This window comes from Paroedura picta, chromosome 13, assembly GCF_049243985.1.
Source record: "Paroedura picta isolate Pp20150507F chromosome 13, Ppicta_v3.0, whole genome shotgun sequence".
In the NCBI taxonomy this organism is placed as follows: Eukaryota; Metazoa; Chordata; class Lepidosauria; order Squamata; family Gekkonidae; genus Paroedura; species Paroedura picta.
In genome coordinates, this window is record NC_135381.1 from 25420860 (window position 1) to 25448425 (window position 27566).

Below are 27566 nucleotides of genomic sequence, written 5' to 3' on the forward strand. Positions count from 1 at the left end.
GAAAGGCTGGCTGCCGCAAAATGGTTGCCATAGCTTAACCCCAGCAACGCATTGTAGATTCTTGTGCTGTGGTGGTAGCTGCTGCCAAAGCAACATTTAATTCCCCCCCCACACAACAATCATTCTTGCTGGGCAAAAGCCCTACCTGGCCCCACCCACTTCCTAAAAACACTGGAGGGGAACCAGAGAAGGTATCAGTAGGTGCCACGGCACAAATGGGCGCCACCTTGGGGAACTCTGTTTCGAGGTGTTAATAGAGTGTTGCCTCATGATATATTTATTTTATTTATTTCTGTGCTACCTCTTTAGAGTCCTGCTTAATGTGGCTTACAGTAAAAAAAAAAACACAAGCAGCATAAAAACCTGTCCACTAAACAAGAGCAAGGCATTATAAAGCTAATAAGATAAAAATCCCTCACTAAAAGCCTGAGTAAAAAGATGTATTTCGGCTTGGAGCCTGGAAGAAGGCAAAGTAGTTTCCAGGCACGGCTCTGGGGGGGTGGGCGTGGGGGGCTGGGGGGGGGGTGGGCGTGGCATTCCAAAGGCCAAATCTCACTACAAACAATTCCTGTCTCTGGTTGCCATCTACGTCACCTCTGAAGTTTGGGCCTCAGAGAGTTAAGAGTTGAGAGACAGATCTTAAACGGCTGGTTGGAAAGTATGAGATTTGAGGTATAGGAGTGAGGTATTTTTCTAGCAACTATTCTATAAATGTACAGATGTGAAATTGTACCACAAACCCAAATGTTGAAATGCCACTTTTTCAAGCACTATATTTTCTGCATATGCAAATAATTATTTATGTGATTGTGAAGCCTACTCTTTATAACAGGGAGCCAGTTTCCATTAAATTTATCATAATGTGCATGTTGCAGGGCAAAATTTCAAAGAAATATGTTTTTTTCTCAAAAATGTAGAAATGTGAATTTTTAGAAGTCACTTTATCTATTGCCTATTTAGGATCCTGCTGTGGTGTTGGATGTTCCTTTGGGTGTAATTTCCAGGATTGAGAAAATGGGAGGAGCTTCAAGTAGAGGGGAAAACTCATATGGATTAGATATTACTTGTAAGGTAAGATTTAAAATAATACTTTCTAGAAAAATATGCTGTGTTGCAGAGGATGATCTGTACAATAGATAAAGAAAGCACAAGCAGATAGAAGGGAAGTTCAGGCAGGGCCTTGATCCCTTCGGGGAGCTCGTTCCACCAGGTGGGGGCTGAGACTGAAAAGGTCCTGGTCCTTGTCGAGACCTGATGTGCCTCTTTAGGGCCAGGGATCTGCAGCCAGTTGGAGGTGACAGAGCGTAGAGCTCTTCTGGGGGCATAGGCAGGGAGGCGTTCTCTCAAATACACTGGGCCCAGACTTGAAGGTGATGACCAAAACCTTAAACTTAATCCGGAATTCACCTGGGAGCCAACTGAGTTGTTAAAGTACAGGCCAGATGTGGGATCTCCATGATGTCTTAGTGAGGATCCTGGACGCGGTGTTCTTCACCAGTTATAGTTTCCGGATCAAGGGTAAGGGTAGGCCTGCATAGAGCGAGTTGCAGAAGTCCATTCTAGAGGTGACCGTCACATGGATCACTGTGGCTAGGTGTTCCGGGGCCAGATAGAGCGCTAGGAGTTTGGCTTGGCAGAGATGATAAAATGCCAGCCGTGCTACCTTTGTGACCTGGGCTTCCATTGTAAGGGAAGCATCCAGAATCATGCCCAGGTTCCTGGCGGAGTGAGTTGCTAGGAGCTACACACCATCCGGATTTCATATGCAAAGTACATTTTTGCTTTTGACCTGCTGCACAGAGTAGTAAAAGGAGAATATATCAGTTTAACATCAGTCAGTTTAGTCCTTCATATATTCCAAATTTACTTAGATAATTGATTTATGGATCAGTTTGCTGATTTTAACTCTGTGGTTTAAAATTTTAGGATATGAGAAATTTACGCTTTGCATTGAAACAAGAAGGTCATAGCAGGAGAGATATATTTGAAGTCTTGACCAAATATGCTTTTCCACAGTCACATAACTTGGTAAGGTGGTTTTTTGCTGTATATCTCTCTGTTTTAAAAGAACAAAAGCTAACTGATGTCTAGCTCACTGCTTGGACGAATAACTATGATCTCCCTGAGACTTATCACTTACTCTTAATTGCATTTACTCAGAAATAAATCCTGGTGAATTCAGTGGAAATCACAGTCAAGAATCATTGAAATATTAATATTACATCATGGACCTAATACATCAGAATTCACTGTTTTAGACTAAAACATTTGTGGTCTTTTATGTCTCCCATCCGAGAAGAATGTTTTTTCTTAATCCATTTCAACATTATTTTCTGTTTTGCTTCAGTTTTGATATGCAAGCTAGAGATTTTTTTTAGAGCTGAGAATTGAGTATATCTTCCTTTGCAACATGTAGACTTGATAGCTTTTTCTTAATGGCTCTAGGAGAGTTTCCTGAATGTATGGGAGTTAATTTTTATCAGATTATACGTTTATCAGATGATATGACCATATATGGTTATGTCGATCCCCCAAATAGCCTGGAGGGGGTGGGAAGGGGAGGGTCCCTGGATGGGCGTGTACACAGCTATGCTTCCCAACCATATTCTGTGCAATTGCACCACTTCTGGGTTGGGAGAAAGGCTACCCTAGATGCTAAAAGTGCACTGAACTATCAAGCCTTCACAATAGTTAGATCAGCCTTTCTCAACGTGTTTACCATTAAGAAACCCCTGAAACATACTTCAGGCTTCAAGAAACCCCAGAAGTGGCATTAAGCATTGCTGTATATGTGCCCACCCAGGGCCCCTCGCCCTCCCACCCCTTCCAGGCCCATTATTGCCCATTGTGGGGGACGGATCAACATTGATATATATGGTCACAGTCATATCGCCCAATGAATGTTTAACACATTTAAAAAATATATTAAAAAATTAATCAATTCCCACCCATTCAAGTAACCCCTCCAGAGCCTTCAAAAAAACTCCAGGGTTTCATGAAATGCGGCTTGAGAAAGCCTGTGCTATGTGTTTACCTGTTGTTGACAGTGCATGTCGAAATGCTGTTGGAAATGACCAGGCTTTCTCAACCAGGGTTTCATGAAACCTTGGTGTTTCTTGATAGTCTTTGAAGGGTTTCCTGAATGGGTGGGAATTAATGTTTTATATATTTTTTAAATTTGTTAAACATTTATTGGGTGATATATTCATATATGGTCACGTCAACCTGTTTCTCCCCCCCCCTCCCAAAATGCCAAATGATGGGCCTAGAGGGGGTGGGAATGGGAGGGGCTTTACGTGAGCATGTATGCAGCTAGTTTGGTGTAGAGCCAGTTTGGTGTAGTGGTTAGGAGTGTGGACTTCTAATCTGGCATGCCGGGTTCGACTCTGCACTCCCCCACATGCAGCCAGCTGGGTGACCTTGGGCTTGCCACGGCACTGATAAAACTGTTCTGACTGGGCAGTGATATCAGCGCTCTCTCAGACTCACCCACCTCACAGGGTGTCTGTTGTGGGGAGAGGAATGGGAAGGCGACTGTAAGCCGCTTTGAGCCTCCTTCGGGTAGAGAAAAGTGGCATGTAAGAAACAACTCTTCTCAACCATATTCTTTTGTTCCCCCCCCCCAATTTATTTATTGAGAACAACATTCAATCAAAATTAAAATAACCAGAGGTTATCCATACAAGATTACAAAAACAACAAAAATAAAATAATGATTTAAAAGCATATTTAACAAGCTCAGCCCTAATTAGATATATTCCTATCAACAAAATCTAGTGCATTTAATGCCTTCTCCATTCTTAACATAGTGGGTCCCCAGATACTCTCAAATCTCTGTTTTTATTCTTCTGATATAATGCCAATTTAATGAAAGTTTCTTTAAGCTTCTTAAACCTCTTCTACATGATTGTGCCACTTTTGGATTTTCTCAAAACCTGAGAAATGTTTCATGGGCTTTTTAATGGTTAAAAAGTTGAGTGAGGCTGAAATAGACAGTACAGACTTGTAGAAACAAAGTGAATAGCTCACTGTTACTGTGCACCTTGGAAAAACAGCTTGTTTGGACTGTAATGTCCCATAGTGAATGATGATGTTAATTTCTGTGCTCATCTGATCTCTGTTGGTACAGGAAAAACAGAATGCTTCTGTTTCTATCTCAATTACAATCTTTCCAACCCTGAACTGAATGTCTACCTTAATGGCGCTCGATTTACACACAACTGTAAACCTGCATACTTCGGCACTACAGACCTTGATCTGTAAACACTGTCTTACCAATGTAGCAGTAAAATACACACTGAAAACAACATTCTGCAAAAATTATGTGGTACAACTTGGGGTGCATCTGCTACAACACTTAGATGCTTGGCTTTGCGGTTGGAGTATAGTACTGCTGAATATTGATTTATCTATTTATCTATTTATTTCTTAGATTTTTATACTGCCCTCTCATATGGCTCAGGGCAGGTTACATGGAACATCTCGGGGGTATTACATAGAACATCATAGATATAAGAATAGTTGTAACATAACATATTGGCAACAGTTTCAACAGTGGTTATAAGATGAAGAGAAAATTACAACTGGTTCAATTGAACAACAATTTTGATAGCAACAACAGCTTTAACAGAACCCCAAGGGCGGTCAGATTCATTCAGGTCATGGGGGGTTTCTGGAGGGGGGATCCACAGATGTTGTTGGGTCGGATTATCCTCAATCAAATGCCTGGTGGAGGAAATCCCTTTTGCAGATAATTTGTCTAGATAAGGGCACCTGCAGAAGACATGCTTCAAGGTGGAGTGCTGTGACTTTGTTAGCGTAAGCATATATTTTAAGTTATTTTTTAATGGAGAGATCTTTATTTTCTCTCCCTCATGGGCATTCATTGTTCCTTTGTTCACTGAGAGTCTCAATGTTGTTCCGATTCTTTCATATTGAAACCATCTTGGTCTTCCAAATATGTGTGCATTTTTATTACTTTTTAAACTTTTTCCTTGGAGTTTCCCCACTCGTCCCCAGTACTGTAGCATAAATAGCAACAACAAAAACTAGGGGAGGAAAACAGTTTATGAAGGCAATATAAAGGCCCAATTACTTCAAGTTTGCCATATTTTAACATCGTGCTTTTCAGTAGCAGCAGGAGATCTGTCTAGTAACATCTGCCAAGATTTCCTATACCTCATGGGATATTCTTCATTTTCAGTTCACCTCATTTTCACCCTTGGTTGCCAATTCTCATACTAACTAAAAACCTTTTAAAGGTTGTGAATTGGGGCAGAGAGAGCTCTCGCATTTGTGACAAGGATTCAGGAGCAAGAAGTTTACTCTGTAGTAGCTTCAGACACAAACAGATGTACTTCGACACACATTTCAGTTTGATAAATGTTGGCAGTAGTTCGATTTAGAACCAAATCTAGGTTATTAGAGTTGGTGTAACATAGTATGTGAGAATGAGTTAAAAGTCCATGTGGATAGGTCAAATATCACCACTGCCTGCAAGTCATCAACTATAAAACCATCGGTTTTCTGGCCGTAGTGGGTTCTCAAAAGGTTAATGGACTGATGGCAAGTTTATTTTATGTATTGGTTTATTTATTACAGTTGTGTTTCGCCCTCCCCTGAGGCTCAGGGTGGTTCACATGGAACGTAAGAACAATACATTGAACTCGGTTTTTGTGACAAATAGAATACAACAATGGCAATAACAATAAAAATAACAACAGAAGATAACAGTTTAAACAGGATAAACAATCAAACAGGTCCATGGTTCAGTTCAGGTGCATGGATTTCTAGGAGGGAGGTTCAGGGACTGGTTCCGGTCGACATCAACCAAATTCCTGGTGAAAGAGCTCCCATTGAAGGCCCAGTGAAACTGTTTTAGTTCCATCAGGGGCCTGATTTCCCCCAGGAGCTCATTCCACCAGGTAGGGTCCAGGACACAGAAGGCTCTAGTCAAGTGAGCTTCTTTTGGGCCAGGGATCACTAGCCTGTTTGAGGTGCTTAAGTGCTATATGGATGCTAAAAACTAGGTGTACTGAAGTGTACTAATGTGTGTGTCTGTGTTTAAATGGCTTAAACTGGTGCTCAGCAAGTAGAATTCCTAGACTGCTTTCTATCTGAAAGAACAAAACAATATCAGTGAAATACACAGTGTCTCCACTGGCCCTGTGCCCTTATCCATTGTCTTGGGTGGGTGTCCACTGCATGGCACATTCCTCTGGCATTAGGTGTTTCTGCTCACTTGAGCCCCAAATATTTCAGTGTCCAGTGCTTGAGGAATGTGCTGCACAGTGGATAAAGAGCACTGCAAGTAGAAGCAATAAAACAGCAACAGGGTCAATTTTAAGAAGAGGAGTAACCATATAAATAGCCAAAGGAAATGTTTTCTATTGCCACCCAGGATGCCATAATTTTGGTGACTGGCAAAGACCTGCAAGGAAGGAGTTCCAGTGTCAAGGTGCTTCAACAGAAAAGGCCTGGCCTCCGAAGTAGGAAAACAGAGCAGGATTGTTGTAGACTTGTAGGCAGATTTCTGTGGGAGCTGGTGGTACTTCAGGTACCCTGGTCCCAGATTAGTTAGGCCTTCAGAAGTAATGGCCAGCACTTCAAACTATGCCTGAAAGTAGGTTGGTAGCCAGTACTTTGTGGTACAGCTGCTGCTTAAATTACTAGTGTTTGATAAATTAGACCTGCAGCTGAAACCGGAGGTTAGGGATCTGGATTGCATTGAGCTTGCCTTGCTCAGTCAGCTGGCACTTTCTTTTTACCAAACTGAGAGAAACAGACCTATCCAATGGCAATACAATAAATATATTCATAAAAGAAAGTAAAGTGTCCTTTTTTGTAGTTTTCATTATCTCTTTATTCTGCAGGACTTCTGTCAAAAGGTAATGTCCGTTTTCAGTGAGATTCTTTCATCAGTTCAAGTCCTCTGAGTCTTTTTTATCTGAGTCTTTTATATTTATCAGTTTTATAAGTATTGAGAATTTAAACCTTATATATAGTAATAATATAATATAATACTGGCCACAGACTCTCATAGGTATGGGGTCTGCATTGACATGTTTTTTTTTTTACCCCAACTCTAATCAGTAATGTCTGCCCAATTCTTAACTGTTGCTAAAACCAGCCAGCAGTTGCTCTTAAACCAGGATTTATAGGCAGAGTTTTGTTAGGTAAAAGTTACTGTGGTGGGGATCTCATGCAAGTGAGGGAGGGAAGGGAATATACAATGCTGACCTTTTAACTTTTGCTTATGGGTGGGCAATAAAGTTTGCCTCATCTTAGTGTGGAAGTAGCATTGTTTCGGGCATCTTTCTTCTCCAGTTGAGCAGTTAGTTGCTTCCCTACAGGATTGCAGTTGTTAAACATGACTGAATAATCTTTGGTGTACTGTTTAATGGAACAGGAGGATGCTTGCAACTCTGTTTTAAAGACAAGCACTCTTCTGCCTCTGTGCTTTTCCCCTTGCTAGTGAAAATGAAAGCAGGGTGTGGGAATCCTTGCATTTTAGCGAGCTGCTTTCAGATGTGTACTGAGCACAACAGAGACGGGAACAAAGCCATTTCTGTCTATTCATGGGGCATGATGGGAGATGGCTCCATCTCTGCAAGCTGTTTTCTCCTGTTGAAATGCCAGCCTAGTAATCTCCCTCTCTTTCTTTTTTATAGCAGTTTTTTGCATTTTTGAATGAAGAAAAGTTTCCTGAAAATGGTTGGCTGGTTTACAATCCTATGGTTGAATACAGGAGACAAGTAAGTTGGTTTGTGGGCTTTTTTGTTGTTGTTGTTGTTTGATTGGTATGTTGCCTGATTCTGTGTGGGTTTTGAATGCTCAGCAGAGTAACCTTGTGGAAGGAGGCTTGGTTGTTCTGAATAGAGTTAAACAGATTGAAAAATAAGAGACTGGAGGTTTTTGTTTTTATGATCCCTGCAATGCAGAGGCTAGGGACATGGGCTCCTGTGATGCGAAACCAGAGTAAGGATCACTGGCTCTGACAGTTTTATTTCTGATATGTCTTGGTGAAGTACAAATGGGTTCGAGGGGTCTGATTGGCTGGTTTGGCAGGGAGTTATCATGTAGCTGTGTGTGGATGCTGTGACACTAATGTAACAGGATTAACTTTTGCTTTTATATTCCTACTGTTATGATGGTCAGTTCTTAGTCTGAGGAAGAGTGCTTGCACTCGAAAGCTCACGCCTTGAATAAATCTTTGTTGGTCTTAAAGATGCTACTGGACTCTGATTTTACAGTGTTTATCAGTTGAGTCTTACCTACACGCAGATTTAGTCTGGAACTGCAGGTTCGTTTGTTTTAAAAGTTCACTGTCTGGATGTGTTCTTTTTCTCCAAGTGTTTGGTCTTTAGCTCTTGGAAGAGAACATTAGGGATACCTGATTTATCATGTACCTAAATTATACAAATATTGTCATTGGTTTTGTTTCCTAAGATTCAAGAATTACATGGATGCTTTAGGGCAGAGGTAGTCAACCTGTGGTCCTCCAGATGTTCATGGACTGCAATTCCCATGAGCCCCTGCCAGCTAACGCTGGCAGGGGCTCATGGGAATTGCAGTCCATGAACATCTGGAGGACCACAGGTTGACTACTCCTGCTTTAGGGGCCTTATCCGTGTTTGTTGTAGCAAACCGGTATACTTTAGAATGAGTTATGAAAATGACCAGAGGAAAGATGGGGAGGGGGGGTGCACCCAGGCATACCCCAGAACTCTTCCAGGCTTTCATTTCATAAACCTATAAAAGTCACATATGGTTTTATTCAAGTTCATTGATCCTCTTGGTTTTTTCTGTGTGTAATTTTTCTGGTAGAGTAAGGAGCATCTGAATTCAATCATCAAGTGTCCAGAGGAGGGCAACAAAGATGGTGAGGGGTTTGGAGACCAAGACGTATGAAGAAAGGTTGGGGGTGCTTGGTCTGTTTAGCCTGAAGAGGAGACGACTGAGAGGGGATCTGATAACCATTTTCAAGTATTTAAAAGGGTGCCATATGGAGGATGGAGCAGAATTGTTCTCTCTTGCCCCAGAGGGACAGAGGAGAATGAATGGGATGAAATTAATTCAAAAGACATTCCATCTAAACATCCGGAAGAAGTTCCTGACACTTAGAGTGGTTTCTCAGTGGAATAGGCTTCCTCAGGAGGTGGTACATTCTCCATCTTTGGAGATTTTTAAACAGAGGCTAGATAGCCATCTGATGGAGAGGCTCATTCTGTGAAGGCAAAGGGGTGGCAGGTTACAGTAGATGAGTGATTGGGATGTGAGTGTCCTGCATAGTGCAGGGGGTTGGACTAGATGACTCATGAGGTCCCTTCCAACTCTATTATTCTATGATTCTGTGTGGTCTGAGCCTGGACCTTAAGAAAAGATGGTGGTGGTGGTGGCAGTAGGAATAAAAAAAATCGAGCACTGGATCCAAAATTGACTGGATGTGGAATGAGGTATCCCTTCTCAGTGAGCTTTTGGAGGAGAGTCTCCTCTAGCGTTGCATTAGGTCAGCATTTCACTCAGCTGAAAAGGAGTAGTGTTGAGCAGAACAGTAAATGGAGGCTGTAGAATAAAAAAAGAAAGAGTGAGGCTTTCTAGAGAGAGAGCGCCTTCAATTTTTGAGTCCCCTTTCCAGCCAGCTGATTTTTCCATAGCAAGGTGGAGGAAAGGAGAGAATGTTCGTTCTTCTAACTTTGTTTCTGAACAGATCAAACAGTGGTATTGCCTTATACACAATTCTTTATTGATGACAGTTTGTAGGAAATAGGTGTTCATGTTGCTGAGCTGGGCTTTGAAACTGATTGGCAGCATCTTATCTCCTGTGATACTTAATCTTCTTGGATGCCCACTGCTCTAGAGCCTTATATCTGTGAATATCTGTGGTAAATTGGTAGGTTATTGCCACCCTGTGGCCATAATGGCACATACAAGAATAAACAACACAAACTTTATCTCAACAGATATGAAATGGTGACATGTAAATTGTTGGTCCCACTCCCACTTTTTCTCTTTAAGGGTCTGCCAAATGAACAGTGGAGGGTGACGTTTCTCAATGAGCATTATGCACTGTGTGACACATATCCTTCTCTTTTGGTGGTGCCATATAATGCTACAGATGAGGATCTCAAGAAAGTTTCTGCTTTTAGATCCCGATGCAGAATTCCAGTAAGTAACATTAAATTTTACAACATTTGCACTGTGTGGCCAAGAATTATTAACTTTGCCTGTAAAGCAAAAATGTTTTTTATTAATCCAGTGCAGAGGCTAACTAGAACCTAAAATAAGCCATAGAAATAGAAAACCTTGATCATTGAATTGAACGTGCTACCAGTTGCCAAGAAGAAAACTTGACACTTTTGCTATGCAGGAATAAAACACCAGCAAAATATACCTAGGGAGAAAGTATGGAAACAAATATAGCTTTCTTCTACTTTTACTGCAATGTATTATTTGTTTTAACCCTATTTGTTCATATATTTTTGTTACCCACCATGAGCTGATTACAGGAATGGCAGGCTATAAATTAAATTATAAACAAACAAATAATATTCTGTTTGTCAACATGACAACAGCACTGCCAGGACATACAAAGCAAAGTAAAAATGTTCCTGGGAGAGGCATGAAACACAACTGCAGTTTTGGCTGGGGAATGTAGGCAGTTGTAGGAGACAGGGGGAAAAAATTAAAATGTTGGTTTCAATTTCTCCAGGTCGGTTTGATCCCACTTCTCAGGTGCAAATTTAAGCAAATGACTGTTGAACCTTGCTGTGTATTCCATTGTGCATGAACATGAGAGCTCACATCTAAGATGGGAAGTGATCTCTCATAAAACCCATTAAAGTTCTGGATGTTCTTCTCTTATGTACTTCCATCTTCGTCTCTAGAATGGCATGCTCTCTCTCTCTCTTAGTTATAGTGAAATGATTAAAAAGCTGGATGGCACAAGCTTGCAGTATCCTGGGAAGAACTATTTAACGGCCTAGGGTTGGAAACTGGCAAACTTTCACTTACCTCAGATTATTGTTGGAGGCACTATTAACTGGAAGTATCACCAAAATTATTAACTGGAGCTATTAACAAAATGTTGCCATTTTCAGGCCCCTTTGAAGCATTGTGTTACTGCTGTGATATGTGTGTGCGTTTTCGTAAAGCATGGGAAAGGAACATACAGTCAGCTTCACCCACATCATTTCATGTTTTTCATGACTATACCAATACCATTTTTGGTACTCCTAAAGCAAACGTATGAGGCTCTTGTGGCGCAGGGTGGTAAGACAGCCAACATGCTGTTTGAAGCTCTGACCATGAGGCTAGGAGTTTGATCCCAGCAGCCGGCTCAAGGTAGACTCAGCCTTCCATCCTTCCGAGGTCGGTAAAATGAGTACCCAGCTTGCTGGGGGGTAAATGGTAATGACTGGGGAAGGCAATGGCAAACCACCCTTTATTGAGTCTGCTGAGAAAACGCTAGAGGGCGTCACCCCAAGGGTCAGACATGACTCGGTGCTTGCAAAGGGGATACCTTTACCTTTAAAGCAAACCTACTGCCAATGAAGCATCTTCAGGGCAATTTGTGAGAAACTGCTAGACTCTTAACTGAACATTTTACCTGGTATAATTAGGTTTTGTCATGGATACATCCAGAGAACCAGGCAGTCATCACACGTTCCAGCCAACCACTTGTTGGTATGAGTGGCAAAAGAAACAAAGATGATGAAAGGTATCTGGAAATCATAAGGGAAACTAATGGCCAGATCTCAAAACTGACTATCTATGATGCAAGGCCCAGTGTGAACGCTGTAGCCAATAAGGTAAGCAGGCATCTTTGCAGAATCTTTGACAATCACACCACAAGGCTTGTTTATTTGTTTCTCTCAATAATCTTGTAGAAGTTCTTGCTACTTTGGAATTTTGCTTCTGTTTTTGATCCGGAAATCGTGTTCTGTTGTGCAGTCAGTCTTGAATGGCTGGCCAAAATGTTGTCATATTTGTCACTGCCACTAGATCTGCTCCACGTAGGCCCTGCGTTAGAAATGCAAATTCTTGATGATTTAGTCATCTCTTGATGCCTGTGACATTATCTCAGATTGTATTTATCTTAAATATTTCCACTTTCCTTACATTGCCACAATTCCATTAGACTTAAAGAACTCTTGCAAAATCTCTATAGAACAATAAAATACAATCTGAATTAATGCTGAAATTCCAATAAAGCCAAAGAAAACAACAGTAAAATAAACAGGCTATTTCTCTTCCTGTCCATACTTCTTCTCCCAACTTCTTCTCCTAAACTTCCCTTCTTCTCCCACCTCCGCCCGAGGTGGGCAAACAGCTCGTGGGGATGGTGGGCAAGAGAAAGAGGAAGGGCGACAGGGCTGCTGCAGTTTCCTGCGCGCCACGGAGGGAGCGAGTGGCACAGGTGTGGCTGCCATGTGCCCTTCCTGCCCGGCCCTGCAGAAGAGAGCGGGAAGTCTCAGTGGCCCTAATGCGGGGCCAGCCTCAGAGCTTGAAGCACATTGTAGCAGCGAAAGCAGCACCATGAACCAACGGTGCTCTCCTGGTCTGCTTGCGCCGTTGCTGCTGCTTTTGCTCTGCCCGCAGCTGCCCGCCACAGTTGCCCGCCACCACAGCAACCTGGTGACCCTGAGGAAGGGCTAGGCGACCCCAGTTTGGGTCCCGACTCCAAGGTTGAGAATCACTGCCTTAAATGGTGAAAAAGCTGAAGAATTTAGCTGTTGTTTATGAGTGGTTTAGTGACTGCATTCCTTTCGTCCTGCAATGTGGCCTACTCCCTTTGCTTTGTTATTTCTTGATCCACGCCCCAGGATTTCAGAACCACTCCCACAGCTACAATTAACTGTCTCTTTTTGCTCCAGACAGACAGCTAGATGGCTTTCTGTAATAAGCTGCTCTATATGGCATAGACAGGCAGGAGCACTTGCATGAGTTTTACAGTCAGCAGAACTTGGCTCACTTTTACTCCAGTGTGGGAAACAGGATGATAGCAAATGCCTTGAGAAGTATATTCAGAGTTTCCGTAACTCCTCAGGGCTGTGTACATTTTGTCTCTTATTCTGAAGTACTAGTGGTAGAGCAGACTTTTACAACTCCATTTCCCAAGAAATTATGGAAACTGTGTCTGTTTTTCTTTGTAGTGCCTTTAATTGTTTTTATATGTTCATGGCAGAAAGAAGGATAACATTTGGAAGCGAAAGCGTTTGAATGATTAAAAAATTATTGGGAGAAATTGACATTTATAGTGGAATTGGATTGGATGGCCCTGAAGCCCCTTAATTTAGCTAGTGATTTTTAAATCCTCTGTTGTCAAATAATAGTCATTGTGGACCATCGTGGTGTGAACTTGCATTGATGCCAACTTTTCACTTAAGCTGTAAGAAAATAGATTTCTGGTCATGTTATCTTGACGAGATCCCTGTTAGTTCCTTCCCTTCTCTTCTGGGTATTTATTTATTTTATAGTTATCAGCCACCATTCCCAGGCCTGGCATCTCATGGCTGCTATTGATTCACTCTCTTCAGTAGGAAAACATTGTGGAAGGCATCTGAATACATTCCTTCCCGTCTGAATCCGATTACTTATTTTTTTCCATATGTAAAAGCATGGCGTTGAATAACTGTTCTGTGCTTCCAGTCTTAAGCAACCTGTCTCATCCTACTTTGGAAGGTCTTACCTGCTACTTTTACCCCCAGGCAACAGGTGGGGGATATGAAAGTGACGATGCCTATCCCAATGCAGAGCTGTTCTTCCTCGATATCCACAATATCCATGTCATGCGGGAATCCTTAAAAAAGTTGAAGGACATTGTTTACCCCCATGTAGAAGAATCTCATTGGCTATCCAGTCTGGAGTCCACTCATTGGCTTGAGCATATCAAAGTAAGAATGAATCAAAATAACATTTATTTATTTGTTTGCTCGCCTCTCTCAAAGGCAGACTTGAATTGTGTTCTAAGTTCTCATGATGACAACCTTGATGATATTGCAGCAAAATAATAATTTCCCCCTAATATTTTTGTTCTTCTAAATTTTCAGCTAGTTTTGACTGGTGCCATCCAGGTAGCAGACAAAGTGTCCTCTGGGAAGAGCTCTGTCTTGGTTCATTGCAGTGATGGTTGGGACCGTACTGCTCAACTGACCTCTCTGGCCATGCTGATGTTGGACAGTTACTACAGAACCATTGCCGGCTTTGAAGTCTTGATACAAAAGGAATGGATAAGTTTCGGACACAAGTTTGCATCGGTGAGAGTAAAACCAAGTCTGTGAGCATTGGTGTACAGAGCTGCTGTCTTAGAATTATTCCCCTAACCACAGTATGGAGATGGTGATGCCTTAGACCAGGGGTAGTGAAACTGCAGCCCTCCAGATGCCCATGGACTACAAGTCCCATAAACCCCTGCCAGTGAATGCTGGCAGGGGCTCATGGGAATTGTAGTTCATGGACATCTGGAGGGCCAGTTTCACTACCCCTCCTTAGAGGGCATTTGTGTTTGTCTTTAGGAATGTTTTGGTGGTGACATTTTATATGTCCTTTAGATGTTGTATTTCTGTGTTGATAATATGGCCCCAGAAAAAGCATTACCCTGCTTCTTCTCATTTTTAAATTTTAAGACGTGCGTATATTTCAAGCCTCTTGTGGCGCAGAGTGGTAAGGCAGCTGTCTGAAAGCTTTGCTCATAAGGCTGGAAGTTCAATCCCAGCAGCCGGCTCAAGGTTGACTCAGCCTTCCATCCTTCCGAGGTCGGTAAAATGAGTACCCAGCTTGCTGGGGGGTAAACGGTAATGACTGGGGAAGGCACTGGCAAACCACCCTGTATTGAGTCTGCCATGAAAACGCTAGAGGGCGTCACCCCAAGGGTCAGACATGACTCGGTGCTTGCACAGGGGATACCTTTACCTTTATATTTCAAGCTTTAAAATAGTAAAAGATAAAAGGTATTGTAACGTGCTAAAAGGATTAAAGCCATATTTATCAGAGTCAGACTGTTCTGTTACCCTTGCTCTGTTATCAACAACGCTGATCCAAGGAATAGTGTTCTGTATCTAGCTATCAAGTACATAAAAATGATTTATCTGTGCTAGTTTCCCAGACCATTAAAGCAAACTTGGACTGTCAAAGCTTGTTCTTGAGCAGCTTTTCCCAGACCAAAGAGACATGGCTGTTAAATCCTTGCCTTAAGCAAAACCACATTGGTGTGTAGAAGGATAAATCTGAAAAATTGGCAGCTAACCACTGCTTAAATAATAAACTGGCATGTCCTTTGAAAATAGCTCTCATTTAAAAACCCCGGTTTGTGTCTTTTAGTTTCAAATTGTTTAGGCCATAGGGTTGCTTTAGAACAAAGGAGCCCTCCTATTTGGTAAATTAAGTCTGACATTACCAGAATGGTGCTAAACTGTTAAGAAGAACTTTTTCTTGGAGCAGGGTGACAACGATGGTAGGACCATAAGAATTATAGTTGGTACTTCATTCAGAACATGGTATGGCTGAGGGAGGCAGTGTTGGACCCAGGATTGTGGCAGCGGCTCTGCTATGGGATTGCCAAGAGTCAGACCCAACTGAGTGGTTGACAACAACAACAACAACTTCATTCCATGTTTTCCTTATGGCCTTAAAATGCATTTTCTTAAATGCAATACTTTCACCATTTCTTTGTGAAATTCCTTTGCATGTTAGACAAGGAAGAAAAGCTGAAATTATGCAATCAAAGGAAAGTGTACGTGGAACTCTGTCCCCTTGTACACTGTTGGATTTAAAAGTCCAGCATCTCTTAACTGAGAAAAACAAAGTGCATAAATGAACCACAGTGAGACAGTTGTAAAGTTCCATTGATTGATTTCACTAAGGAGGGAAGTGCTGCTCCCAGTTTACCTAATAGATCATCTCTGCCTTCAGGATGGCACAAGGCTTCATCCTGGATTGTGCATTCTCTATAAATTCATTAAGAAAGACCTTTGCTTACCTTTGGCCTCTTGCCATCATTCAGTTTAAAGAAATCATGATTTGTTGCATCTACACTATTCCTGTTCAGTATAAGGGGGCTTAAAAGTCATCCTTAACATTCAGGGGAACAATTAATTATTCCCAAGGACAGAGTTAATTGATGCAAGTGGGGTTTTCTTGATTGCATTCCAGAGAATCGGTCATGGAGACAAAAATCATGCTGATGCTGACAGATCACCCATTTTCCTCCAGTTTATTGACTGTGTGTGGCAGATGTCTAAGCAAGTAAGTTATCTTCCCAGAAAACAGTGTGGTACTATCAGTTACAAAATAGTAATCTTATTTACATCCCTCTGATTAGGCCCCTGTAAATTGTTTGCAAATTTTCTTTTTCTTCTTCTTATTGGATTGGATTTGTTACTCGCCTCTCCCTATGAGTCTTGAAGTGAGTCACAACAATAAAAACCCCAATAAAACCCCATCATTAAAATCACAACGACAGTAAAAGCATAATTAACACAATAACCAAGATGCGGCAAAACACATAGCATAAACTAACCCACCCCCAATCCCCATCCTGGGGGGGGAGGGGAGATAAGGGTGCAAAACGATCTAACTACTGCTGCTAAAGCTGCTGTAGGTGCCACAGGTGCTAGGTGCTATAGGGCTACAGGGGGGCCAGATCTACCTTGCGGCCCAGCCTCAACCAACAACCTGGTGGAAGAGCTCCATTTTGCAGGCCCTGCAGAATGTTGAAAGCTCCCACAGGGCCCGCAGCTCCTTCGGGAGCTCATTCCACCAGGTCAGGGCCAGGACTGAAAAAGCCCTGGCCCTGGTTGATGCCAGGCATGCTTCTCTGGGGCCGGGAATGACCAATAGATTCCTACCCGCAGAGCGAAGAGCCCTGCGGGGGCATAGAGCAACAGGCGGTCTCTCAACTATGCCAGGCCCAGACCATGTAAAGCCTTGAAGGTCAAAACCAAAACCTTGAACCGGATCTGGAAAATAACCGGTAACCAGTGAAGCTGCCTCAGCACAGGCTGGATATGGGCCCTCCAAGATGTACCTGTGAAGACACTAGCAGCCGCATTCTGCACCAGTTGAAGCTTCCAGATCAGGCACAAGGGCAGGCCAGAGTAGAGCGAGTTACAGAAATCTATTCTGGAGGTGACCGTCACATGGATCACTGTGGCCAGGTGTTCGGATGACAGGTAGGGCGCTAGTAGCCGAGCTTGGTGCAGATGGAAAAAAGCCTGGCTGGCTACCTTCTTGAGTGTTAAGGAGGCATCAGTGGTCACCCCCAAATTTCTGGCTTGGAGCGTGATCTTAAGTTGCGTCTCTGCCAGAGGGGGTAAACGCACTTCTTAGATAATGCATTAATTTTGCAAAGTAAGCCAAACCAAAGTTGTCTTGCCTGATCAAGCAACTAACAGAGGTTTGCTCAAGCCATTTGAATATTCTAGTAAGTGCTTTCCAGTAAAACAAATTATTACTAAATAACAAGAATTAGCACAGTTTCTCATTTTTAATGTATTTATAATCCACCCTTCTACAAAGGATTTAGGGCAATATTCTTTGATGCACATGTTTACATGAATTTCATTGCTTTGAACTTTTTCTTTCCATAGTTTCCTACGGCTTTTGAATTCAATGAGCAATTTTTGATTACTATTCTGGATCACTTGTACAGCTGTCGCTTCGGTACATTTTTATATAGTTGTGATTCTATGAGAGAAAGAGAGGTAAGTGTGATGTGGTGTGAAACAATAGCTGCATGCCTTTCACCTCCAATATATCTAAATCTGAACATGGCAAAATCTATGGATACTTACATTTGGAGATTGGAGCCATGAATAGACAAAGAACTTCTTACAACCCCAAGGAAAGCGTCAGGCTTGAGCTGAAAAGTTTGAAATTGAGATGAGGGATGTTTTGGCCTTTGGAGGGAGGACCAGGCATGGCAGCACCTATTGAGCAACCTGACTTGCACAACTCACTCAAACGAGAGGATGCTTGTTGCTGTTGAACAACAGCCATCTCATAAAAAATCCCATGTGGTATAGTAGTTAAGAGTTTTAGACTAGGATTTAGGAGACCTGGTTTGAATTCCCAGTCAGCCATGCAAACTCACCTGATGGCTTTGGGTCAGTTACACTAGGGGTAGTCAACCTGTGGTCCTCCAGATGTTCATGGACTACAATTCCCATGAGCCCCTGCCAGTGTTTGCTGGAGGGCTGGCTTCCTTTCCCGGCCTGTGGCCACATGCGGCAATACCACTTACTCCTCAGGCTGCCTGGTGGGTTCTGCTCAACGCTATTGTAGAAGGCTGCACCCTGCTTTCCAGTGGCGGTTGCCCGGCAGTGACCAGTTGGGCCAGGATTGTCAAGCGCAGACAAAACTCACAAACTTCTATAGGAAGAAAGCTTTAATTGGAAGTAGATCTGAACACTCTAACATTCGAAGTCAAGACTGTTCGATATCGGAAAAGCAGGCAGTTATCAATACAATTCTCCCGCCGAAACCCAAGTGTTCCCAAGGGAGGGGGCTACCCTCTCACCCAGGTGCCATCCCGGGCTTCCTGCCAAGGTGTTGAAGTTAGCGCGGCCTTGGTCAGGCCGACGCCCCGGGCTAGCCGATAAGATGTTTACAGGAACACCAATAACAATGTTTCACAGCAGGGAGACTATGCAGTGTGAAAATGCAAAGATCAAAGAAGGGGGGGGAATTAAAGGAAAACTACAGGCATAAGCTTTCTGGTTACATGGGAACGTTTTAGCAAAGACACAGCACACCAAGATGGAGTCTCTCAGGTTCACTGAAACTCAAGCATGGCAGAGAGCAGGGACTGATCCTGACAAGGATCTGGCTAGTGCGGGCGACTTCAACAGCTCCTCTCTGGAGGAGGGCAGGGGGCGACAAAGCTGCCCAGGCCCAGAGGTCGGGAGCTCTGCAGGAGCCCTCCTGCCTGCCACCCCTTTCAAAGCCCATTTTTACAATGGGCTTTGATACTAGTAATAAATAATAAATAAAATAAATAACTACTTTATTGATTAGTCAGCTCTTCCTCCAAGAAAGTATATGTGGTTCCCTCTTTCCCATTTTATCCTTGTGACAACCCTGTTAGGTTAGGCTGGAGGACTGTATCGGGATCATATTTTTCTCTTTATTAAAGTGTATTCTTATGTCTGCTACTTTTTAATTATACTAGATAATCACTGTTTGGGAGACGTGCAGAAGTTAAGTTCTTACTAAATGGGAGCCTGTCACCCATGTTTATAAGGAACACATAGTTCCTGTGATGCACCCAGTAGGTGCAGTTGCTGTGGTGTGTGAATTTGATGATGCATGGATTTACCCTATGTGGACCGTAGTGTGTATGGCAGAACGCCTATGGAGAATTCCCTGTGTTGCTCTTGACACAATACAGTGATTGTATGTGTTGAGTGCTTGGTAGGGACCGATTGCTTCTGATATGCTTGTCGGTAGGCTCCCATTTTGCATGACTCTAAAATCTGTATAAGCGTTGAAATGTAAACACTACCAAGACAAATTGTAGTATTTTGTGTAAAAATTAGAAATTAATGCTGATTTTTTTTTTTTGGCAGAAGTTGAGTGAAAAAACTGCATCTCTGTGGTCAGTGATCAACAGTGCAAAATCAAAGTATACCAATCCCTTTTATACTAAAGAATTGAATCGTGCCCTTTATCCTGTTGCAAGCATGCGCCATTTGGAACTCTGGGTCAATTATTATATTCGGTGGAATCCAAGGATTAGACAACAGGTAAGCGACCATAAAAGAAGTGGGAAGGTTATATTACAGGGCTGATATATTTTTGCATGGAACTTTATAGACCTGTAAACTGTTTCTTTAGAAACCAAGACTAACTGACAGATATGAAGGCGGCTGGTAGAGCTGTTGATAGTAGCCTGGTGGAATGGCTGCTGGTGGGAACTGATCCGTGAGAGGAAGAGCCCAGATGGCAGCTGATTCTATATATGCCGCTGGAGAATGGCCTTTGTTTCATCTTTCCTTTAATACAGCCAGGAAGAATGGCTGATGGTAAAGGGAGCTGGCTTGAGTTGAATCTCTGTACGAAGTGTACTTGAAAATGTGTTAGACCCATGAAATGCAAAATATGAAGCAGGCTGCAGTGCAAAATACTGAAATTTTTAATATTAAGGATTATCAGTTGAAATTATATTAAATGCATGACAGACTGGCTTGGGTCCTAAGCCTTGTTTCTGCTCGTGATGAAGAAGCAATCAGTCGTCTGCTATGGAGGATGTTCCTGCAGCACACTGAGGCTTCTACTCAAGTAAGACCAGCATCTTAGTGCCAGAAGAAAGTGCTGCTTAGTGGGGACTGCTTTCTAAGGTAAAGGTAAAGGTATCCCCTGTGCAAGCACCGAGTCATGTATGACCCTTGGGGTGATGCCCTCCAGCGTTTTCATGGCAGACTCAATACGGGGTGGTTTGCCAGTGCCTTCCCCAGTCATGACCATTTACCCCCCAGCAAGCTGGGTACTCATTTTACCGACCTCGGAAGGATGGAAGGCTGAGTCAACCTTGAGCCGGCTGCTGGGATTGAACTCCCAGCCTTATGGGCAAAGCTTTCAGACGGCTGCCTTACCACTCTGCGCCACAAGAGGCTCTTTAAAATGCATGCAAACAATGCATGCAAAAATGCATGCAAACAAAAGCAAATCTTAGGTTCCATTCCTAGTTCTGCAAGATGCTAATAATTCTGATAAAGATAAAAATCTTGTTGAAATCATGAAATGGAATCTGTACATTATTAAAAATTAAATGGTGGTAGAAAGGGCCTTTAAGCTGCAGCTGACTTATGGTGACCCCATAGGGTTTTCGAGGCAAGAGACATCCAGAGGGGCTTTGATGTTGCCATGTACTTTGGTGGTCTCAGATCCAAATATTAACCAGGGCCAAACCTGCTTAACTTCTGAGATCTGGCTAGCCTGGGCCCTCCAGGTCAGAGATAGGAGTAAACAGGGGTCATAATTTAAAACAAGAAGTCTTGACTACTAGAGCTTAACTAAATATAAAAATCTCCATTGCCACCCAAAAAAGCCTAAGTAGTTCTGCTAGGAAGGAGTAGTTCTGATGGGATGCAATTCCACATATGCCAAACCACCTACTACAACAGATTCCTTGTATTGGGAATACGGACGCTTGTAGTTTGTATTGATCTACATAGTCCTAGCCTAGATAATCTTATTTGGCTCTATGATGCAGGGAATTGCTGACTTCAGGTATGTACAAACACACAACACAGTTGCCAGTGTGAGAAACTCCAGACCCTCTTAATAACCAAACTCAATTCAGAAAAAGAAAGTAGTTTATTGGAAAGGAGCAATTAGTTCATCATAGATTAGCTGTGACAGAACACTTGCATAATTTTATGGTTGGGGGTCACTACAACAGGAGGAACTGCATTAGGAAGGTTGAGAACCACTGTTTTAATGCTTAGTGTTAATATTAATTTTAATGGGTTTTAATGGGGTTATACTGGTTTTTATCATTTTATTGTGAACCACCCTGAGTCCGAATGGAATGCGGCAGTATATAAATACAAAAATAAAGAATGTGGAAGCTGCTGGTTGAATAATTTTCCATTCATGATTATACACAAACAAGCTGTGGATTACTCTGTGGATAACTGTGTGTAAAGTTTGACCAACTATACTGCAACTTTAATTAAAAAGTTAAAGCCCTCAGCAAATCGAGATTCCAACCTGCTTAACAATATACTGTTTCTTTAGATCTGGAGTAATACCAGACGCAGCCATTGTTGTTCCTGCATTATCTGGAAATTCTTTTCCTGTGGTTTAAAGGCCATATTAAATGGCTACATGGTTATATAGTAACAATGAAATGTAGATGAATATTTCTAAGAGGATTTATCCACTGCCTTACATACTGCTCTGTATTTTATTATAGTAACATTTCATAGAATCATAGAATAATAGAGTTGGAAGGGATCTCTTGGGTCATTTAGTCCAACCCCCTGCACAATGCAGGACACTCACAACCCTATCGTTCATCCACTGTAACCTGTCACCCCCTTGAACCTTCACAGAATCAGCCTCTCCAGCCTCTGTTTAAAAATGTCCAAAGATGGAGAACCTACCACCTCGTGAGGAAGCCTGTTCCATTGAGAAACCGCTCTGTCAGGAACATCTTCTGGATGTTTAGATGAAATTCCGTTGGTTCTGGTCCGTCCCTCCAGGGCAAGGGAGAATCCTGTTTCAGAATCAGGATCAGTGTGAAAATCAAATTTCAAGTGTAAAAATCAATGAGCAGGCCTTGGAGCAGCTTGGGATATTGTACTTATGCAAGGAAAGCATATGTCTAAGTCATTTGTGTGCTTTCAGTAAATGTCCATGGGAGGAAGGTGCTTCTCAGGACAAGATGAGCAAACATTTCCCATGTCTGGTGTTTTCGTGTTCCTGTATGGGGTGATGTATAGCTCCACTGCCCTTCAGGGTTAAACAGAAGTGAGCTAACTAATTTATGATTTACTGACCATCCGTGTTCTTGCTTTGGAGGAACTTCTGAAGCCATACATAGGCATGCTTGTTTCACAAAAAAAGTGCTTAGGAGCAAGTTTTTTTAGAAATATTACAGTGTTAAATGTCACCCATCCCTTTTTCTGCATCTCCATTTTGCCCTGTGGTTTGAGGGAGCTTTCTACTTTTCTGTTGCTGGGTAGCTGTTTTCAGAGCAGATCCTCTAGGCAGAACAATATGGTGCACACTTGGTGCTGCTTATCCTTGAGATTTGAAAGAACAGCTGGGAGTAAAAAGCGAAGAGAGTGTCTCTGTTTGACAAACAGGCTCTATCAATGAGCCACTAGAAAGAAACAGCAGCCTTAAGACAGCACTTCCCTGTAGTGGTTCCAATATTATTTACAGGGTTTTAAGGGTTGGAAGAAGGCCAGATAAGTGTTCTAGACATCTTTCAGAGAGTTGTGGCCACTGTAGATCTTGTCTGTTTATTTTAGAAGAAGATCTTTGTGAATAAGAATATTTTAGAAGAGCGAAAGTACAAATTAATTTACTGGTGAAATTAGTAACATTTTATTTGTTTTAGCCACAGGCCATAGCAAAGGGATACAACCATAATTCAAAAACCAGGGGAACTAAATCTTTTACAGCAGATGCTCCCCAGTTGCAGCTATCACAGAGATGGATTGTTTACCTGACTGCATTTGCTTTTATTTGGCTTGGTGATGGGTGGGTTGAAAACGGAGATGGAGAAAAGGCACGTGGGATTCATGTCTGCCTTCTAGGACAAAAAACACAAAAGATACTAGCAAACAATCAGAAATCTTCCAATTTTTCTTCCTCATCCTCATCCTCACAGATGATGTCCCATGTGCAAACTCAATTTTGAAGGAGAGCCAGCTTGGTGTAATGGTTAGGAGTGTGGATTTCTAAGCTCCCCCACGTGCAACCAGCTGGGTGACCTTGGGCTCGCCACAGCACTGATAAAGCTGTTCTGACAGAACAGTAATATCAGGGCTCTCCCAGGGTGTCTGTTGTGGGAAGAGGAAAGGGAAGGCAACTGTAAGTCGCTTTGAGACTCCTTCAGGTGGAGAAAAGCGGCATATAAGAACCAACTCTTCTTCAGAATGAAGGCTTTGGAAATGGTTTCACACTTTAGGAATTATAAAATTGGAAGACTGTTTGTCCTGTTGTATACATTAATATAGCTATGCTCTTCCTCAGGGAAAAAGATTGCTTAATGTGGTTGTATACAGTGTCACAAGTATAAGAAATTGCCAAACATTTATGGGTAAACTCCAAACTGACTTGTGCAAAGACTTGCTCAATAGATGTCATTTTTAAATACTGAGGGTGTATACATTATTAGGCTGATTTTTAATGACATGATGGAGTCACGTGATTTTTAAAAGACAAGATCGGGATTTGATGTGTCATTTCTGCTTGTTCTGATTTTTGGTTAAGATCATTATATGTTTGAGATGGATGTGATAAAAAATAGCAGCATTGTTGTTATCTTAGAAGTGTCTTCGAAAAGAGAGTTCAGGATGCATAACTTCAGTTAAGTGGGATTTCTTTGGGATTCACTTTTTCCCCAAAATAAGTTTGTGAATACATAGACTTGCAGATGGAGGTTTCCATTATGTGGAAATTCAGATGTAGGCTTGGGGTATGGTTGTCAACACATCTTTCTTTTTATATTAAAAAGCTCTTTGTACTTTGTCTAGCAGCAGAATCCTGTGGAACAGCGTTACATGGAGCTATTGGCATTGCGTGACGATTACATGAGGCGGCTAGAAGAACTGCAAATAACAAACAATCAGAAGCTTTCCAATTCGTCTTCCTCATCCTCTTCCTCACAGATGATGTCCCATATGCAAACTCAATTTTGAGGGAGAATGGCTGGCTTTTCTTCTTGGAAGCTCGTCATCATAAGTGGTGCTTATTCTGCTGTAATGGACAAGAGAAAACATTGATGCCTTATGTATAGCTTCTTCCTGAGCTCTTTGTCCGGTCAAAGCAGGCTTTTCAAATGGATTTATGTGCCTTTAAAAACCTGTGGCCTGGGAACATTGTTATCTAACTAGCAGACAGAATATTTTTAAAAGTTGGAATTTCTCCCCTCGCCTCCCCTTGTCCTGCAGAAAATCCAAATCTATTTAGCTAAATCGCTTTCATTAATATCATCATGTTAGAGGAGCATGAATTCAGTTTCCTCTAGGGGCTTTTTCCTGCACCAATTTAAAATGCATGTTTAATTCCATATATTGAGTGAAGTGCCATTGATGCTGTTGGGAGCTTTGAAAAACCATATGCACACAGCTTTGGAGCAGCAGCATCTTAGTGAAGTTTGGAGAAGAAAGTTAACTGCAAGGTTGCCTTGTGTTGTCATAAAAGGAGCAATTACTGCATGAATTATATATTTTATTACACACAGTTGTTGCAATGCTGGCAATAAGCTATTGCAACTAAAATTTCCTAAAAATGTGTGCCTATTCAGAGCAGCAGCCTTATTTCCAAAGTAGTTTAAAATTTGAGATGAGACATAGTGACCTCTGTGTATTTATGTGTGCCCTCGTCCCTTTATGGAGTAGTCTTTTATGAAGTATATTAAATCTATTTATGGAAAATAGCGCACTGAAAAAGAAATTTTGTCAATCTTTAGTTTGCTGTCTTCATGAAATTCTGGTAAATTTTATAGTTTGTTCCCTTCAGGAATCTTTTACAAATATTAAAAGCACTTGTGAAGCCAGCACAACCCTTGCAACTTGATATTTTAATTCATATTTTGCATAGGATTGAACATTTCAAATGGTATTTGGCCCATTCAAAGGACTGTTCATAGTTAATGTGATTTATTTTTAAAGTATTTTGACTCCTTGAGGCTGTTTGGTATTTGTAAATTATTGTACATGCAACCTACAAAATATGAGGTGGCTCAAGGCCACTATAGGATAATATGTAAATTAAATATAAATGTATGAAACATATAGTCATTTTTGTAATGTGTAAATATTTTGGGTTTGAAGTTTAAAGCCAGTCCATAAAATGCTATAAATTTCTTAATTTTAGAGGACATTGGAATATTTTAGAAATAGTATTTTTTCATTGCAAAAAAAATGGAGCACATTAATACAGTAAATAGTATATTAAGAAATTTGCACTACCTTCTTCAGGAATAGACTGAAGTAGTTACTAGTAACAAGTTCAGCCTGCTAATGCATGCTTTTATTTCTACTTGGGTTTTGTCCTCTAAATTTCACTCTTGTGACTCTTACCTCTTCTGTATCTCAGTGCACATATAGATGGTTTATTTTTAAAGGAGACAAATCTGAAATATTAACTATGTAACTTGAATTACAAGGAAATTCACATTTATCCCATCAACTGGTTTTAAATGTCAGAGTATAACTCTGCAGCTGAGAAACTATGCAGACTCTCATATAATTGCCTTTTGTTTGCTTTCTATTTTAAATATGCTATTTATCATCACAACCCTAAAATATTGTGCTGGTTATATACCCATGAGAAATGTGCGTGCATTTTCTTTTCATTCTGTGAAGTATGGACAAATTGATATTGTGCTTGCTTTTTACTAAGTAAAACACTACGTGCTTAACTGGCATGTGCTTGCACGCACGTGGACAAATATCGTAAAACCAATTTAATTCATTTGCCTTCTCATTACCTGTACGCTATTGATTTATGTTGCCACCATTACAAGTGATACTGCAATTTGATTTTTGTAAAGTGAATATTTGGGAAAGTGTAACTCGATGAGAGTTTACTTGTGTGTATGTTTTTTTAAAAGTATCTACTTAAGTCATATGAAATAATTTAAAAACTCACTCCTCCTTTATGCCTTTCTGGGTAATTACAGACACAATTAAACACTACAGGTGTGTTTTGAAGAGTCTGCTGTGTTTTAATTCTGTTGAACAGGTAATTTGGAGATGCTCTGGTTTAGTTGTGTCTATTATGGAGAATAGGTGAGAGCTCTGACAAAAGGTGATCCACTGGAGAAGGCAATGGCAAACCACTCCAGTATCTTTGCCATGAAAACTCTATGGACAGTTCCAAAAGGCAAAACGTTATGACGCCGGAAGATGAGCCCCTCAGGTCGGAAGGTGTCCAATATGCTACTGGGGATGAGCAGACGGCTAGTACGAGTAGCGCCAGAATGAATGAAGCGGCTGGGCCAAAGCCGAAAGGACGCTCAGTTGTGGAAGTAACTGGTGGCGAAAAGACAGTCCGATGCTGTAAAGATTTTTATTCCATAGGAACCTGGAACGTCAGATCCATGAATCAAGGCAAGCTGGACGTGGTTAAACAAGAAATGACAAGACTGAACATCGACATTTTAGGAATCAGTGAACTAAAATGGACAGGAATGGGTGAATTTAATTCAGATGACCATCAGGTATACTACTGTGGACAAGAATCTCGCAGAAGAAATGGAGTAGCCTTCATAATCAATAAGAGAGTAGGAAAAGCAGTCTTGGGATACAGTCCCCAAAATGACAGAATGATCTCAGTTCGAATCCAAGGCAAACCATTCAACATCACAGTGATCCAGGTCTACGCCCCAACCACTGCTGCTGAAGAGGATGAAGTTGATCAGTTCTATGAAGCCCTACAACACCTTCTAGAAGCAACGCCCAAAAATGATGTGCTTATCATCATGGGGGATTGGAATGCTAAAGTAGGAAGCCAAAAGGTAACTGGGATAACAGGCAAGTTTGGCCTTGGAGTACAAAATGAAGCAGGGCACAGGCTGGTAGAATTTTGTCAAGAGAATACAATGGTCATAGCAAACACTCTTTTCCAACAACCCAAGAGACGACTCTACACATGGACATCACCAGACGGTCAACACAGAAATCAGATTGACTATGTACTCTGCAGCCAAAGATGGAAAAGTTCTATACAGGCAATAAAAACAAGACCAGGAGCTGATTGTGGTTCAGATCATGAGCTTCTTGTTGCAAAATTTAGGCTTAAATTGAAGAAAGTAGGGAAAAGCACTAGGCCACTCAGGTACGAACTAAATCATATCCCCGATGAATATACAGTAGAGGTGACAA

General features: G+C 41.6%; 1 protein-coding gene across 8 annotated transcripts in view; it reads left to right on the forward strand.

Moving 5' to 3' along the window:
* The window catches only part of MTM1 (myotubularin 1), a 39631-nt gene extending 13238 nt beyond the window's left edge, over positions 1 to 26393 (forward strand). For 6 of the 8 annotated variants that reach the window (XM_077307722.1, XM_077307721.1, XM_077307725.1 and 3 more), the window contains 11 exons: positions 961 to 1071; positions 1927 to 2028; positions 7671 to 7754; positions 10018 to 10167; positions 11622 to 11810; positions 13710 to 13895; positions 14052 to 14258; positions 16153 to 16245; positions 17589 to 17702; positions 19566 to 19742; positions 24210 to 26393. In XM_077307722.1, the coding sequence (XP_077163837.1) occupies positions 961 to 1071; positions 1927 to 2028; positions 7671 to 7754; positions 10018 to 10167; positions 11622 to 11810; positions 13710 to 13895; positions 14052 to 14258; positions 16153 to 16245; positions 17589 to 17702; positions 19566 to 19742; positions 24210 to 24374 (1578 nt within the window). In that variant the 3' untranslated portion in view covers positions 24375 to 26393. The remainder of the gene's footprint in view (positions 1 to 960; positions 1072 to 1926; positions 2029 to 7670; positions 7755 to 10017; positions 10168 to 11621; positions 11811 to 13709; positions 13896 to 14051; positions 14259 to 16152; positions 16246 to 17588; positions 17703 to 19565; positions 19743 to 24209) is intronic. The other 2 variants (XM_077307724.1, XM_077307723.1) reach the window with 2 other exon arrangements.
* The last annotated feature ends 1173 nt before the right edge of the window (positions 26394 to 27566 follow it).